The sequence below is a fragment of the Macrobrachium rosenbergii genome, chromosome 6 (genome assembly GCF_040412425.1).
Source record: "Macrobrachium rosenbergii isolate ZJJX-2024 chromosome 6, ASM4041242v1, whole genome shotgun sequence".
NCBI lineage: Eukaryota > Metazoa > Arthropoda > Malacostraca > Decapoda > Palaemonidae > Macrobrachium > Macrobrachium rosenbergii.
In genome coordinates, this window is record NC_089746.1 from 28,247,899 (window position 1) to 28,264,270 (window position 16,372).

The 16,372-nt window shown below is 34.6% G+C and overlaps 1 protein-coding gene across 5 annotated transcripts in view; it reads right to left on the bottom strand.

Annotated features, from left to right (window-relative positions):
* Positions 1-238: 238 nt before the first annotated feature.
* The window catches only part of Mrtf (Myocardin-related transcription factor), a 185,014-nt gene continuing 168,880 nt past the window's right edge, over positions 239-16,372 (bottom strand). For all 5 annotated transcript variants that reach the window (XM_067105351.1, XM_067105349.1, XM_067105353.1 and 2 more), the window contains 10 exons: positions 14,372-14,503; positions 12,894-13,061; positions 11,872-12,425; positions 11,609-11,725; positions 11,123-11,399; positions 10,191-10,538; positions 9,081-10,017; positions 7,999-8,221; positions 7,681-7,777; positions 239-5,573 (listed from right to left, as the gene is read on the bottom strand). In XM_067105351.1, the coding sequence (XP_066961452.1) occupies positions 4,549-5,573; positions 7,681-7,777; positions 7,999-8,221; positions 9,081-10,017; positions 10,191-10,538; positions 11,123-11,399; positions 11,609-11,725; positions 11,872-12,425; positions 12,894-13,061; positions 14,372-14,503 (3,878 nt within the window). In that variant the 3' untranslated portion in view covers positions 239-4,548. The remainder of the gene's footprint in view (positions 5,574-7,680; positions 7,778-7,998; positions 8,222-9,080; positions 10,018-10,190; positions 10,539-11,122; positions 11,400-11,608; positions 11,726-11,871; positions 12,426-12,893; positions 13,062-14,371; positions 14,504-16,372) is intronic.

Consider the following 16,372-nt stretch of genomic DNA (forward strand, 5'->3'; position numbering starts at 1 on the left):
ATTCAGATTCTTGTTCACTCAGGCCGCATTCATATCAAAGGGACTGGAGTTCATAGGTACTATATACAACTATGTCCCTTTAGCTAAAACTTCTTTAAATCAGAATCACCTTGGAATCTCAAGTCTATTTAACAACTAAACTGCTGTATGTTATGATGAACAAAGTTTTGGTTGTAATGCTGTATACTGTACTCAAATTTGTGTCCAAATTTTCACACTGTGATTAAATAAAATTACATTTACCAAGTGCCATTTATTAATTTAATCCACCTGACAAGTGTAATCCACTAATTTTTAACAATTTTCCAAATACACAGGGTAGTAAAGCTTTGTAAGTGACTCAAGTTGTGAGTACCACGAACACTATTCACCATTAATGCGGCTGCAGCAAATACTGGGAGGGAAAAAAAAAAAAAAAAATAAAACTAAAGAGCCTATGCATAAAAGGAAGCACAGTTAATTGCCCTGCATTCTCATGCTTAGCAGTTCCAAGTGCATACACAATCAATGTTAGCCTCCCATAGACATTTCAAGTTCCTTCTGTAAGGGGATACATTTACTTAGATGTGTGACCATTACCAGAATACCTCTGTAACATTTCTCACACTACTTTTTCATATCCAAAAATACCCAATGCTTGCACACAAATTTTTAAAGGTTTATATGAAAGCTTTTTAAGTACTAAAATAATTCAATTTTTTCTGGTAATGAAATGTTCAAATGCTATCAATTACCATTGGCAAGTGAGGACTGATAACGAAGCCCCATGAAAACAAACCCGTAAACGACTTATGATAAAGCACTGCTATTGTTATAAGTGCAATATGATAATTTTTTAATAGACTGAATATGTAAACCAATTATGGAAGCAATAATGAAAACCTGCAAATAATACACATTAGGGGAAATGGTGAAAAAACATGATGAAACTAAATTGTTCTAGAAGTTGGATATATTAATTTCTAAATGAAGATTTTTGGCCATTTGTCAAACATCAATACTTTAATACTAAGCTAATCCAATTATGTTAAATACTGCAATAGAGTACCAGTTTTCATTAAAATTTACTGTAAAAATTTAACCATATTCTATTCCCTAAAATAACTGGTATCAAATTCTTTGGAGTATATATGAATATGTTCAATTGTAAATTCTTTTCCCAGTATTAAAAGAAGCAGCTTTATCTGGAATATAAATCATAACGAAGCTACAGTATATATAATTTTTGAAACATCATGAAGGTCATGATATCTTGATTAAATGTAACTTACTTGACTTATAATGCTAAAACTAGCCTTGGACCAAACTGTAATGGAGGTTATGTTAAAATCACTTTTTTGATATTATAACAGGCCAAATCTTACTGTTTGATACACTTAACTTCTCTGTGACTGTAGCTACACATACATCTCCATCCAATCACAAATGACTTGTACCTATGGAGTCAAAAACTACTGTACTTTTATTCCTGAAATACCTGTACAGTATTCAATCAAAGAAGGCAAAAGATTATATTCTTAAACTACTGTACGGTACTATGATGAAGTCATATTGATGAGTGTTCATGGAAAACTGACACACAGTACTTACGGAACAAAATCTATGGTTTCATTAAATAACTTGGATTAATAAAAAAAAAAATTAATTCTTTACAGTAAATCAGAAAAAATAACCTAAAAATAACTGAACAGAAATCACCTTGGTTACTGCTGCAGCCAGAATTGCAGGTGTATTAGTGGAATGTGGCTAACTGCGGTAATTGCGTACTGTATATTGGTTTGGCACAATAAGAACAAGGCCCCAGCAGAGCTTTTTTTACTTGTTGAGCACAGGAGCAGACATAAATAGTATAATGTTGGTACCACAAGCATTGAGTCGTATTTTTGCAGTATCCAATTGATGCAAGCATTACATATTTACTTCCACTGTATGGCAAGAAATATGAGGCAAATTTTTACGTAAATGAAAAATGCCCAAAAATTATTTGCAATGCAGGAATCTGTACAAGAGCTACCAAGGACCAGACTAGCCCACAAGTTACTGATCCTCAATATACTTACAATATACATGACAATACTTTATTTAGTTTATGATGGAATATGAATTACAGGAATCAAAAATTCTCAGGATACACCTTTTTGGTCTTCCTAACTAACACATTGCACCAAAAGTATACTGTATTTCTTTTCTATGTACATTTTTTTTAGAAGATACACAAAAAGTTAATACTTAAATAAGATGACATGGAATTTTGTGCCCTTTCACTGAAAAATTAAAACTTGAGAATGTCATTTAACTGCTCTAAAACTTGGCACACATGAAGGTTTCTAAACATATATATTTTACCCGACTTGGAAGATTAAGTTTTAAATACCATGTATGTATGACAGCTGAGCAAGTTTACCTAATGACATATACTTGGTTGCATGTGTTTGCAAGTCTGGTGTACCTTGGCTGAAATGTAGACTACTGTACTACATTGCAGACCAAGCAAAAGCGCCAAAGCCAAGTCAACCCATACAACATAGCCTGTCACTCACATCAACTAGGCCAAAGTTGATATGTAGCGTCTACTTGTTCTACAGGTTTTGTCTACTCACAATATTGTTATTAAAGAGCAAGAAGCATTTGTAAAAAAAAAAAAAAAACAACAATCTTGATAGTACCACAAGTGTGGTATGTTGTAAGCTTTTGTCGGAGTCATTAAAAAACAACTTACAGCTCTGACATGTCAAATCATCAACATCAATTGTACAGGCTATGTAGTGACATCATCTTGGGTCACTAGACATCATTTGCTGGCATCAATCGTTACCTTCAAGAGTTGAAAATATAGGAGTGGGCTGCCTTGATCTAAGGAATTGAAAAGGCTAGCACTGGACACCATTAGCAAGGGGGTATAATGAGGTCTTATACTCAGCAATGAGGCATTCTAGTACCTGTTAGGAGTAAGTACTCTGATTTCAACACACCACATGTCAGTGACCTTTGCAACAGCTGAAAATTGTATGCCATGGGGTTCAAAATTCAGAGCCTATGAATATTGATGAATAAATATTACCTCAATCTGAGATTCCTGACAATCAGCACAAAAAAGGTGAGTGATGGATTGATATATTCATACACACCCAAGCCAGGGTCACAAATGCTGAACAACTCTCAACACCAAATGCCAGGGATAAAAAGCAATTAATTTTTTTTCAATGCAAGAACCACAGTCTCAAACATGGCAATGTCTGGACACCATGGGTTGGGGTCTATGATATGACTTGACACAATCACTGAAGATTGTAAGCACAGGCTTTCATGAGAGAAGAAATTTCTTAAAATTTATGAACTAACACAGCTCTGGCTACAGCCAAAAGAAGCCTTAGTGTTGGACTCAAATTAATCAGGTGTTGAGCACTGGCTTAAGACCCCACCAACCCAAGACAAGGAGGCAATAGTAGTCAACTCCACTGGCCAGGGTCCCAATTCACTGGGTTTTGGACAACACAAACTAGGGTAAAGGTTGACGACAGGTATTCTGGGACGCCACATGCCAGGGTGATACACTTACTTGCACATCATGAACAAGGGCTAGCACTACTGCTCTTGACTGGGGGGTAGCTGAGAACAGTCAAGAACACAGCCACGGGCTGGGGGTCATAATGGAATGGTTGCACTGTGTGCCTGCCTTCAGTGGGCTATGAGAAGTCAGCTATTAATGTTGCTGCTGTTCCATCAAAACCTATATTTGGCCAAAGAACGGGCACCAACAGCTTTCCTTTCATTACAAATCTTATGGATAAAAAGTACATACACAGATGTTAACAATATCATCATCCACATTCTAAGGCAAGCACACAGTAAAGTTTGTGGAAGGGGTAGATTTGTTCCCAAAAACTTACCATATATATCTATTACATAGTGAGAGACTTGAACTAATAGTAGGATTAGCTACTGGGCACATAATTTGACCCAGTTCGGTGAAAACTCAAACAAGTGGAAAACAGCACCATTTTACAAGAAGGAATTACAGTATTTACAAATATATGATGTACAGTTTTATATACCAATTAGTTATGAAGAAGTTCAGATAAATTCAGATACAATCTTTGATAAACTCTCTTCATTAAACTTCAAGTACAGTAATAGTAATGATGTGTGAGCATGATCTACATGACAGGTAGTCAAAATGGAATATAAGGGAATTTGTGGAGTTGGCTGACACAACCTAAATATTAATAATTATAATTACATTAGCTAATAGTCATTAATGGTCCTTTGTTAGAGTACTTGTAAGGCACTCATTTGTCATCACAGACATTAACACTGAAGTCTATAACAGCCAATCTAGGGCATGGCCGCCACTCACTCACTAAAATATTCAGCAGTAGCACTTCAGCTGTCATACACGCTAACCAGTCGTGGCTGAATTCTACTACAGCAGCCATATGGTCCCTCCTTAACTTTTTAAGTCTTGCCATTTGCTGGTCCCAAGCTAAATATACTTGGACCAGTGAATTTGGTGGTGACTGGCTAAATAAACTGGTGCGAGCACTACATTCATGCAGTAAAATCAATGCGGTCCCATGAAAGCCCCGACGTTACATCATGGGCCTTGAGGTCCATTTCCTCTAGATTAAAAAGGTCCAACTGATCCTGATTATTAGAGAGCAGTGGATCACTTTGATGCACATTTAAACCACTTCTCACACCATTGCTGATGCTACTGCTGCTACTGCTACTACTAGAACTACTGGTACTGCAGCTACTATGGTCACTTCCTCTGTTACTGCAGCTACTACTGCTGCCACTGTTATAACTGCTTCCCATACCACTGTCACTATTATTGTCTGATGATGACACTGACTGACTGGGTGGCCATGGTGCTGCAAAAGATGATGACCCAGGTGTCAGTGATGAACTACTTGTTGGAGGAACCAGAGAATCAAGCCATGATGCCACATCTACATCATCATTCACCTCCATCTTAACATCTATCGGCGGGTCAACAGTGATAAAAGGCTCTTCTGTCCTCTGTGAGATCATAAGTTCTGGAGGTATATTATTGGGTTCTAAACTATGTTCTAGTGCACCCAACTCCATTCCCTCTAGTCCTGGTAAATCAAGATCTAAGGGTAGATCCAAGGGAGGCTGACTGGACCCCTCCATAACAAGGTCAGCAAATAAAGAGTGAGAGTTAAGACTACTGCTTCCTGTAGGTGACGGGCATGAATTGGCGATGCTTAAAACTGGCGGTACTACGGGAACTGTAGTGGACGTTGTTATTGAAGTAGTACGATGACTAGAATGTTGCGGTGGTGGTGGTGGTGGAGGGGGTGGAGGTGGAACTGCAGTCTCACCCGTTGTGGGAATGGTAGTAGTATACACTGCAGCTATTGGTGCTGATGAGGTTGTGAATATAACAGGCAGTGCAGCTGATGAGTTACTGAATATGTTCTGCAGAGTTGAAGTCGTGGTATAAACTGGTGATGAAGCTACAGATGATGTGTTGAAGATTGGCCCATTGCGGCTACATTTCGGAGTAGTGGGAGTATGAGGATCTTGGGCAGCACTGGGGGGAAGTTCTGAGGAGTAAAATATGTCAATATGAAAAAATTGTAAAAAAAAAATTAGTCAACTACATCTTACAGCAAATGTTACTCCTGTACTTTTAATTTCAAATTAGTAAAAGGACTGTAAGTGCTACATGCTCTTCCTTTGTGATGATGAACCTTATAAAAATTATCAATACTGTAGTAAATTTTTAAGGACATAATAAATATCTATATACGTAAAAACTTATACTTGATTAGCTGTGGCCTAAACAATAAAAATTTTATACTATGAACATACCATGAATGACTGGTTTAAATTTGTACTACAGCACTGTAACTTAACTTCACCATGGTAGAAATACAAGAAAACTTCTTTCATAGCTGGAGAATTCATCCAGAATTTCATGGCCATCCATAAAAAGCAATCATTACAAAAGGGCTGTGGTTCACATATTATCAAGTTGCCACATATACTGTGCATCTAAATTTCCGGCAAAAAAGAGACGTCCCCAATTTCTTTGGCACAATATTTGCAATGAAAGCTCATGTGAGTGTTCAGCATTTTCTGGTGACTGTTAACCAGACTGTCATGAATGCTGCCAAAACTAAATTTTCTTCCTTTTAAAAGAAAATAGGTTTTGGTGTAGGAAAGCAATATCTGTACAAGAAGACTATTTATGGTGACACTCAAGGCAAGTCATCAGTCCCTTTGTTCTCAGATACATTCATGTGTTAACACCCAACTTCTTGACTTCTTTGTCTTATGAGGGATGACCTCACCAAAATTTCTGAGTGGCAGTTTTTTTTTATTAAAATGTTTAAAAGATATCAAAACAATGAGTCACTATGACAATGAAATTACTTTCTTTATAATTAAAATTTCTCTTTTCACTAATAAAATTGCATCAATATAGTTCGGCACTAAGAAGTGAAGTGCAGCTGAGACAAGAACAACTGTGTTCCATATACAACATGATAAAGTGGTTCAAATCCAATACCTAGATCTGATGGGAAATCATCTGCACATATAATGATCTGGCATTATCATGATGTGTTGCATGTTCTAATGCATTGAGCATACTGTTTTGTCAGCCAAATCTGTGTGCATGGTTAAAACATTTGCAGCAGAAATTGCAGACAGAGTAAGTGCAGGAACTACTGGATACTTAGAGGGTAACAACATACTTGTATTTGTATTCTATGTTATTTTGTCAGCTTTAACTCAAAGACCGGAAGACGGTCACATTCTCAAATTTTCCCAATAATAAGAAACATAATTTGGAAACCTCTTGAACCCAGTCCATATCTGAACTAACTAGCTAAGTTCAGAAATTACACCCCAAAGGAATCTCAACAGTATCCACTAATGTATCTCAACTGAAGAAAATTAAAAGACTGTTGTAATGTTTTCATTCACGTTATATGGTTAGTATATTAGTGTTTTAAGGGAATGGCAAATATAAATATCCAGAGGTTGGCTTTAGTAAAACTAATGCCCTTTATAATATCAACAGTTATGTATGATCAGCATCACAATCCTGGTGGTATGAAACAGAACCCTTAGTATATCCAGGAACTGTAACATACACTAGGCACATGATCCACCAAGTGATAAGTCAGCATAATGGGACTGTTGTCAAATAACTAGATGAATCTAAAATAGGACTAAACTCCAAATGAAGTTCAGAAGTTGAAAAAGACCATTTAACCACAATGCAAAATTAAAATGGCTAAATCACATAAAACCGGCCCAAATTGCAGTAAATCTTACATACTAGATATTTAGATCAACTGAAGATTTTCATGATTCTGACAGCATTTTTAAGAGATCTGAAGCCAAGACTGGCTGAAATGCAATTTAGTGCTGAATGAAATGAGGACATTAATAACACATTAAATTAAGGTTGACTGATATTATATAGCTGCCTCTATTTTAAAATGTGATCATCAGATTAAAATAAGTACTTTATGCTATTTTATTTAAGGAAAAACACAGTTTAGAGTGAATAATAATATAGTGCTTCAGAGCTAAATCATGTACTATGCTCTACTCTGTTAATAACAATACTGTGCTGTATTTTATTACCTTAAAGAAAAATAAGGTAACCCAACAAAATGTTAACCTTTCCTGTCTTACCTCCATTCTTAATCAAGATTTCTAAGACATCGTCTACTGCTTGACTCTTCACAGATAATTTTCGATTTTGCTGGTGGTGAGAAGTTTTATTTGGGATCTGTAAAAACAAATGTTTAGATGTATATCATACCATAATACAAAAACTACCAAAGTTACAGTTTTATTTGGGATCTGTAAACGCACAAAAATATTTAAATGTATATCATACTATAATACAAAAATCTACCAAAGTGACAAAGTTTTTTGCTCCTTTAACAAATCATAATAAAAATCAATGATATTAATATAAAATAAATACAGTATCACAAAACCACTTACTGCTGTCCCTTTTAATTGTTTTGTAGCTTCATCATAGTTTGGTGGTGGTTTTATGACAAACTGAGGTTCGGTTGTAACTCTGTTAACATTATTATTATTGTTATTATTATTATTGTTGTTGTTATTGTTATTATTAATATTGTTGTTGTTGTTGTTGTTGACACTGTTTGTATCACAAGTATTGGTGACGATCAACCCAGAGAAGTTTGGAAGAGAAGCAGTTCTGTAATGAGAAAATCCTTGATTTAGTATATATTGTTTGCATGAATCACTGAATTAAGTGCAGTCTACACCACCACTGAAACCTTTAGATATAAGATCATTGATCCCCCTACCACAATCCTTCTTACAAAAATTCCACACCATTCATTTTGGTCTCCATATTCCAGACTGTACATTAAAACTGAAAAACTTTAATTCGCTATGATTAACAATAATGTCCCTTGATATGACATTAGAGAGAGAGAGAGAGAGAGAGAGAGAGAGAGAGAGAATAATGATCTTGGAAAATAATCAATACCATGGTACAGTACACCTTTAGATACAAAGTAATATAAAAGGATTTTATGATGAGATACAAGTGGCAGTTTAAGAAAATGTTTGTGAATGTTTTTTTTTTTTGGGGGGATGAAAATAGGCTTCAAATATTTAATAAGGATTACCCGAGTTTAACACACTGAATACAAATGTGGTCAAATAATCTTTCCATAACAACTTACTTAAATATTTTTTGGATCTCGTAACTTCTTTAACAAAACCTTTCTTAACACACTATTTAAAATATTTAACATAAAAGGTAATTAATATTACAATGAAAGCAATAAAAGTTGAAAACAATGAATATAGCAAATTTTGATAATAAAATATCCTGTGTCTAGTTTTTTGACCTCACCTAGTAATAAAATATGTTCTTAATTATTTTAATATATACAATCTTTTGCACAATGATTTATTTTGGACCACTTTCTTCTGGGTAACTAGTAATGAAAAAATGTTCAAGGAAAAGGTCTAATAAATAGCAAAATATCTATGAACAATGAAATTTTGCAATAAAAAACTTAGTATTTGACAATTTCACTAACCTTTGATGTGCATTAATAGTAACACCGTTTTGTGAAGATACTGTTCCCGACTGGTGATTCTTTGGTTGCAGGGGTATGTGTGGGTTGGGGGAATTAAGGAGCTGTTCCCAACCATTTTCGACCTTTACTGTTACTTCCTCAATAGTATCCTGTGGTTGCTGACTGTGATCCAGCTGCTGTTGTAAGTTGTCTGAGGGCTCTAAACCATTTTCAAGGATTCTGTCTTTAGTCAATTCAGGTTGAACACCTTGTTGTAATAACTGTTGTTGCTGTTGTTGTAATGTCTGCAACTGATGTAACTGTTGTATGTGACTCTGCAACTGTTGCTGCTGCTGTTGTTGCTTTTTGTTGTGAATGTGCTGTTGCAAGATGAGTTTTTGGCTGATTTTATTGTCAGTCATGTTTTTACGCTGTTGTTCTTGGGCTTTGATGATGTTCTGTTGTTGCTGAAGCTGAAGCTGCATCTGTGTATGATGAAGTTCTCTCTGAAGGTCCTCTATTCGCTTTTGTAAATGGACCATAGTTTCACTTGACACCAAGGAATGAGTGGGTGTTTGTGGAACAATGTTCTGTCGTGTCGTTACAATATGTGTTGGATTGGTGACTGTCTGACCCATAGCAGATATTAATACACTTCCAATAGGTATGCTGGAAGTGGTATTGGTAGAGTGGCTGGCTGGTGGAGGTGGTGGTGGTGGAGGTGGGGGTGGTGGTGGTGTGTTTATAGAGCCTCCATCACTAAGCTGAAGGCCCAGTGGGGTTAGTGCACCTCCAGGAGTTAAAGGAGCAAAATCATTAGTGTCCATTGCTGAATCAAAGTCAACATCCATGGGAGCAGCACTTGGCGGTCGTGTAGAGGAAGCAGAGATGTGAGAGTATGCTGGAGAGGAGACACTGTCATCACCGAAATCCATGGACGCCTCTAAAAGGCCTTGCACTGCAAAGTAAAACAACCGTGGTCTAAAATCTTTTTAGGTAATAAAGCAGCATAAAAAAATTCTGAAACTTGCTTTACTTAATGAAAATTGATCCATTATTTCTGAGTTCAGAATATAAATTATCTAAATAATTTAAATTTCAATGCATAAACAAACAAAATTTACTCCTTACCCGATGAATCGTCTGTGTTATTGATAACAGACTGTGATGATGTAGGAGTAGGTGAATTTTCTTGTAACAATTGAGCAACCGTGTCAGTTCGATTAGTACTAATTTTTTCCTCTCCATCACTAGCTATGAGAGGAGCTAACGTCTCTCTTTCTACACTACCTAATCTTAGCGTAACGGAGGAATTATTAAAGCTGTTGCTGCTGATGCTGCTACTGTTACTGTTCCCTACAGTGCTTGAAAAACTTGTTGAACTCAGAGATGCATGACTCTTCAGTCTTTCAATCAACTGAGGCTTTGAGCCAGAAACAGGCAAGTTTCTCTTTTTCAACTCTGCTTTCAAGTCTGAAACTATAATGAAATGCATTAGCATAACAATGAATTACTAATTTGGTAAAATGCATAACATACAAACTGGCAGTATACAGTAATATCATTTATAATGCAACTAAACCAGGTCTTCATTTGTATATACTGAATACTGATTACTGACTGAAAAATGGCACCTCAAAAAAATCAATAATGAGGTTCTCGCACAGGTTATTAAGATATACCTGCATACATTTCTATACCATTCAAAAAAACCATATCAGTCAAAGATCTGAGGACAACAATGAACTTTGCTTTTCTTTTCATAAATCAACATTTTACAGATATGTAGATAAATTTATCTTTGTGTATTCCTAAAGTTAGAAAGTCCATAACTTCATACATTTATAACTCAAACTAAAAATAAGAAAAGTTGCATGGGTAGTTGATTCAGGAATACATCTGATAACACATTATCTAAAAAAGGTGAACTTCATAATACCAGACAATTTTTTAGTCTTTTCTAATCAAATATTACTGTCAACATAAAAACAATACTGTGTTTCATAAAAACAGTAGTCCTGAATAACAAAATTCATAAATCGACACCACAGTCTGTGACAAACCTTTCATATCTTCTAATTTTGTGTGAACTCTGATACTAGTTTCTGGTGGTGTAGGAGGTGGTGGAGGTGCAGGTGGAGTTGATGAAGGAGTTGGCGTAGTGGTTGGTGTGTGATTTGGAGTCTGGAGAACCTGCGATAAGGTCAACCCCGTGGTTATAGTCGAGGATGGAAGAGGAGGGGGTGTTGGTGCCAATTTCTTGACAGATGATAAACTGCTGCTACTAGAACTGTCAGTGCTTGAAGGTTTCAATGCTGCTGGCAAGATTATTTGAGGATACTGGAAAAACAAATTGTTTTAAGTATAATGCTCAAAAATATCCTAAGTCATTATGAAAGATCTGGAAACGTAATAAATAGCATTTATAAGTGATGATGCACATAATGAGTACACATAGAAATAATAGTTTATCTCTGGTAAAATAAAAATACAATCTGCTTGCTAATAAATGAAGATGATACCTTTGATAAAAAATCACGAAGTCGTACCTTTTGTTTCAGTTCTAGTTGACACTGTAAGAAGAGCTGCTGCTGTTGAAGCAGAATGTCATACGATGTCTCAGCAGGATTACTACTGCTCTCTCTCTTCGCAACACTGGGAGGACCCTTTTTAAATACAATATGGCTATTAGTTTATAATATAAACTGTAAAAGATGTCCATTTCCATGGATTAATGCTTTCTCATCCATACAACATATAATGATTCTCAGAGTACTATTACTTTCTACTTAACAAAATGAAATGAAATTACCTTATATTCATGGAACTTAATTGTTCTTGCTTTTGGTTGACTTTTTCCTTTAGATTTCTTGCGACTCTTGGACTGATCTTTTCCGGGGGCTGAATTCTGCTGTGGTGGTGTGGTGAGAGCATGAGGAAGAGGTGTGCGGGTAACAAAGAGTGTCTGAGTAAGGGCAGAGGCTTGAGGAGATGGTAACAGTGGGTGCTGCGGGGAAGCCAAGGAGGATAGAGGAGAGAGGGATGAAGTTGTCGATGTTAAGGACGGTGAAGGAGCGGCTAAATCTGTAGCCGAGGTAATAGTTGTATGGACTGTTTGTGCCAAAGGAGGAGGTGCTGGAGGGGGAGCTATAACTGCTGTTGTGGCTGATACTGGTGTGAGGGAGGAGGCTTCCAAGAGTACAGGACTTGGAGAAAGTAGTTCTCTGACTCCAGATGCACTTCCTGCCTCACTTTGATCAGGGGACATGCCACCTTCGCTACTCGATTCATCTTCATATTGTACATACAAGCTGGGGTGCTTTCGAGGTTCCCCTTCGCTTGTACTTTTGAACATTAACTGCCCCTCTGTAACATGAAACACAAAATAAAATTTAAGTTTACATTTAATCTCCAAATGCATAAAAAACATTTTTGGTTTTCATGAGATATACTCCATTTCAAAAATTAAAAATTTCAATGTTAAGTTTCCAGTGTACATGAAATAAATGAAGTCCAACTTTAATATGTATATTACTTCCATATTTCAGTGTTCGACAATAAATAAACAAATTAGGAAAAATAAAATCTGCACTTCTATACAGCATGAGTTCTTTGCTGTGAAGTTTAAAATGGAGGTTTCAAGATGATGATTAAACAAAACTGTTTTTTCTGCGATTTTGAAAAGTAGCACTAAAAGCAAATACTGCAATTAATTTATGTTACAGACACTGTACTTTAGGGTTACAAGACCCTTGAAAATGTAACCTAAACAAGTGACGCATCTTAAAATTCATTAAAATGTATAACCTCAAGAGAATATAATATTCTACTAACCCTTGACAGCTTTCTCGAGATCTTCAGAAGTATGGAGGATATTCGCTCGAACTAGTTCCAATGGGCCAGGCCGCTGACATAGGTGATCATTAATGGCATCCGCTATTCTCGCACGTTTCAGCTGTTTTTGCTTTTCTACCAATGATGGATCAATGTTCCCTGGAGCATCTGTTATTAATAGGAAAATTTTATGGATCATAACAATTTTGGTATTAAAAAGGTTATGATACAAGCGGCCAACCTGGGTATTTATGGGTTAGTATGACATAGAGGAATATTTTTATGACTGAATTTATTGTGTAGATAGAGCATACAGTAATGTTTTTGGGACTGGAAAGGTAATTGACGGAGCAAACAGTTTTGGAGACAGAGAAAAACTATATGATAGAGCATAATGGATGATATCTTTGACCCTTACGGATACTGGAACCATTACAATGATAATTTTGAAATAGCATTTTATTCAAAGGCTTTTTCAAGGTGACAGATGGAAGCTATGTAAAGTAAGGAGAGAGGAACAGTTTTCACTTTTCTATTCCCATTTACAGTGTATGAATAATGGAGAGATTTCCAAGAATAAATGCCTAAGAATGGCTGACAGCATATGAAGGATGGCTCATTTTCAGATGATGATACTAGAGTAAAAAACACAGACCCCATCACGAGGCACTGCATAAAATGTGTCTTGCACAGCATAATTTAAACAAGTGAAAAATTTCTTGGCATTATCCCTTTGGGCACAGCTACATATGGCTTCTTTTATATAAGTTTACATTAACAAATTGCACCTAGTGAAATTTAACTTAATTTTATGAACTTCCATCCAAATATACCTCAACCTCAACCAGCTATGAAAAGATATTAAGATTTGAAAAAATTGAAATGTACTGAATCAAGTAACACCAAACTCAATAGAAAGGAGATTTCCTGAAGAATTAATTCAATTTGTTTTATCATTGCTGCATGAGATTGCTTAACACAGAGAAAACGAGGTTCTGCTCAATTGTCTAAGAAAAATACTAACAACTTATACATTTATAACTACCTTCCTATATTGAAAATAAAAACAAAAGATCTAATACTCTTAAAGAGATAGGGGCCACTAAAATACCCATCAATCTTCATAACAAAATGTCAATATGACTGCTAATTTCCAAAGAAACATAAATGCTGTACTTCACTAGATTTATTATGAAATGTGAAGCTTTAAAAACTGAAATTTGAAACGAATGTGAATACACCCATGAAATTAATTTAAGAGCAGCTCAGTGTTTTAATATAAAAAAATATATACACCAGACCAACCTTGGCATTCTTAGGATACAGTATCCATGACTTTCTACAAATGCAGTTGTGTCACGTAATTCAAAGTAATCTCTTATGTTTTGAAAATATTTTTCGCTGCCAATATAATTTACATTAAATATAATAATGTACACTCAAATTCACTTCCAACCCAGTAAAAATAAGCTACAAACCCTCCAAAATGTGTTGGCGAACCAGCTCTTCTCGATCCGGCCTTCGCTGCATCTTCTGCTTGAGGATGTCATGTTTTTTGGCCATGTCTAACTTCTGCCGTTGTTCGTAAAATGCAGTTGGAGTGTTCATAGCTGTAAACACATTCATATTGATTGGTTATAGAAACTGCAATAAAGAGAATCTAATCATTATATATTATACAATATATGTAAGCAAACCATTTAGATGCACACACACATGTATATATGCCTGTATACATACTGTATACAGTATTTGTATACAAACATAAACAATACATACAATACATATATGTGTGTATGTATGTATGTATGTATGTATATATATATATATATATATATATATATATATATATATATATATATATATATATATATATATATATATATATATATATATATATATATATATATATATATATATATATATATATATATATATATATATATATATATATATATATATATATATATATATATATATACATACATATATATATATATATATATATATATATATTCATGATGTTGCCTTGTAATATGTATATAATGCAATATTTTGATATATTTACTCTTCTGTTTATCATGTGTTATATGTAATGGTAGTGAATGTTGAAGTGTCGTATTTAGTTTGGCATCAGATCTCAAAGGAACTAATGATTTAAATAACTTAATAGCGTACCTTAGAATTGATAATACAATATTAATAGTAACATAGTATGAGCAACGAGTGTGTGTGTGTTCAGCGAAGACTTGTTTCTCTTCAGTTGTCATAAGTTGAGATAAGAGAGAGCGCTTTGTTAAAACAAAGTTATGCGATGACAGTTTGGAATAACAATTGCTGATTCTTTCAGGAAATCAATTCAGTTTTTCGTCTTGTTGATAAAACAAGTCAATTATAATTATAATTAGCCGATTGCAGTATGTTTCGATCGTGTAAAGGTTTCTGTAAAAGATTCGTCCCGCACGAGAACAAGACAAGTGACATTGTTACGTGCATTGTTCGAGTCACGTGCGCCACTTTGAGAGAAACAGTAACATGCCCTGATTTAGTTAAGTCATGTTTTGTCCCGATTGCATTCAAAACATTTTGCTGGAGTGATGTCACCTTCCTTCTAGAAATTTCTCTTTTGATATCTCGTTCCAAAATGCCTTAATGACGTCACGTAATTGTTTCATGTGCTACTGGAGTTCTGAAATCTGTTTCATTCTTATTCTGGAGACCTTTCAGTTTGATTCCTTTTCTCTCTCGTTCTTAAAAAGCGATTACTTTTAACATAGTATATTTGTGGTCACTGATATTAGTATTAACTTTTGAGATCTAAATTTAGTAAAATTATTTAATTGGAAATGGTGCCTGGTAAAAAAAAGTGTGTTTTGTAAAATTAGCGCAGATGCAAAGGGATTTTACAGAGGTTTTCACAAGTTTGTGTAAGGTAACATGAATGTTACTTATTAATAACATGGTATAATAAGTTAAAGAAATTTTGCCTTAGTGATATTATTATTGATAAATCTTATGTGTATTTTTGCGTGTTTTTTCTGTTTGCAATCTCTTCATATTTTCACATTTTTATGTTTGTGATGTAACACTTACTTACGTAGCATTTTAAATATTTCTTGGTAATTTAACATTGCATGCTTGATTTAATTTTCATTTATTAAGGTTTTCTTTTCAAATCTTGAGTAATTCTTCATAGTTTACATTTTTCTTGATTAATTTAAATTCCTAATAAATTAAAGTTTTTCTGAATTAGTTTTGTTTCATAATTTAATTCAAGAATTAATTCAGTTTTGTGTTATTTTCAAGTAATAGTAAATTTTTCAGATTGTGAATTGTAATTATAAATTTTGAATTTAAAAATAAATTTTTTTATTTAATATTTAAAAAAAAAAAAAAGTGTTTCATTTATTGACCACCAGTGAATAGGATTAATTGTGTGTGCATAAGGCAAAGTAATCAACATGTTTTGTTCTTTTAGT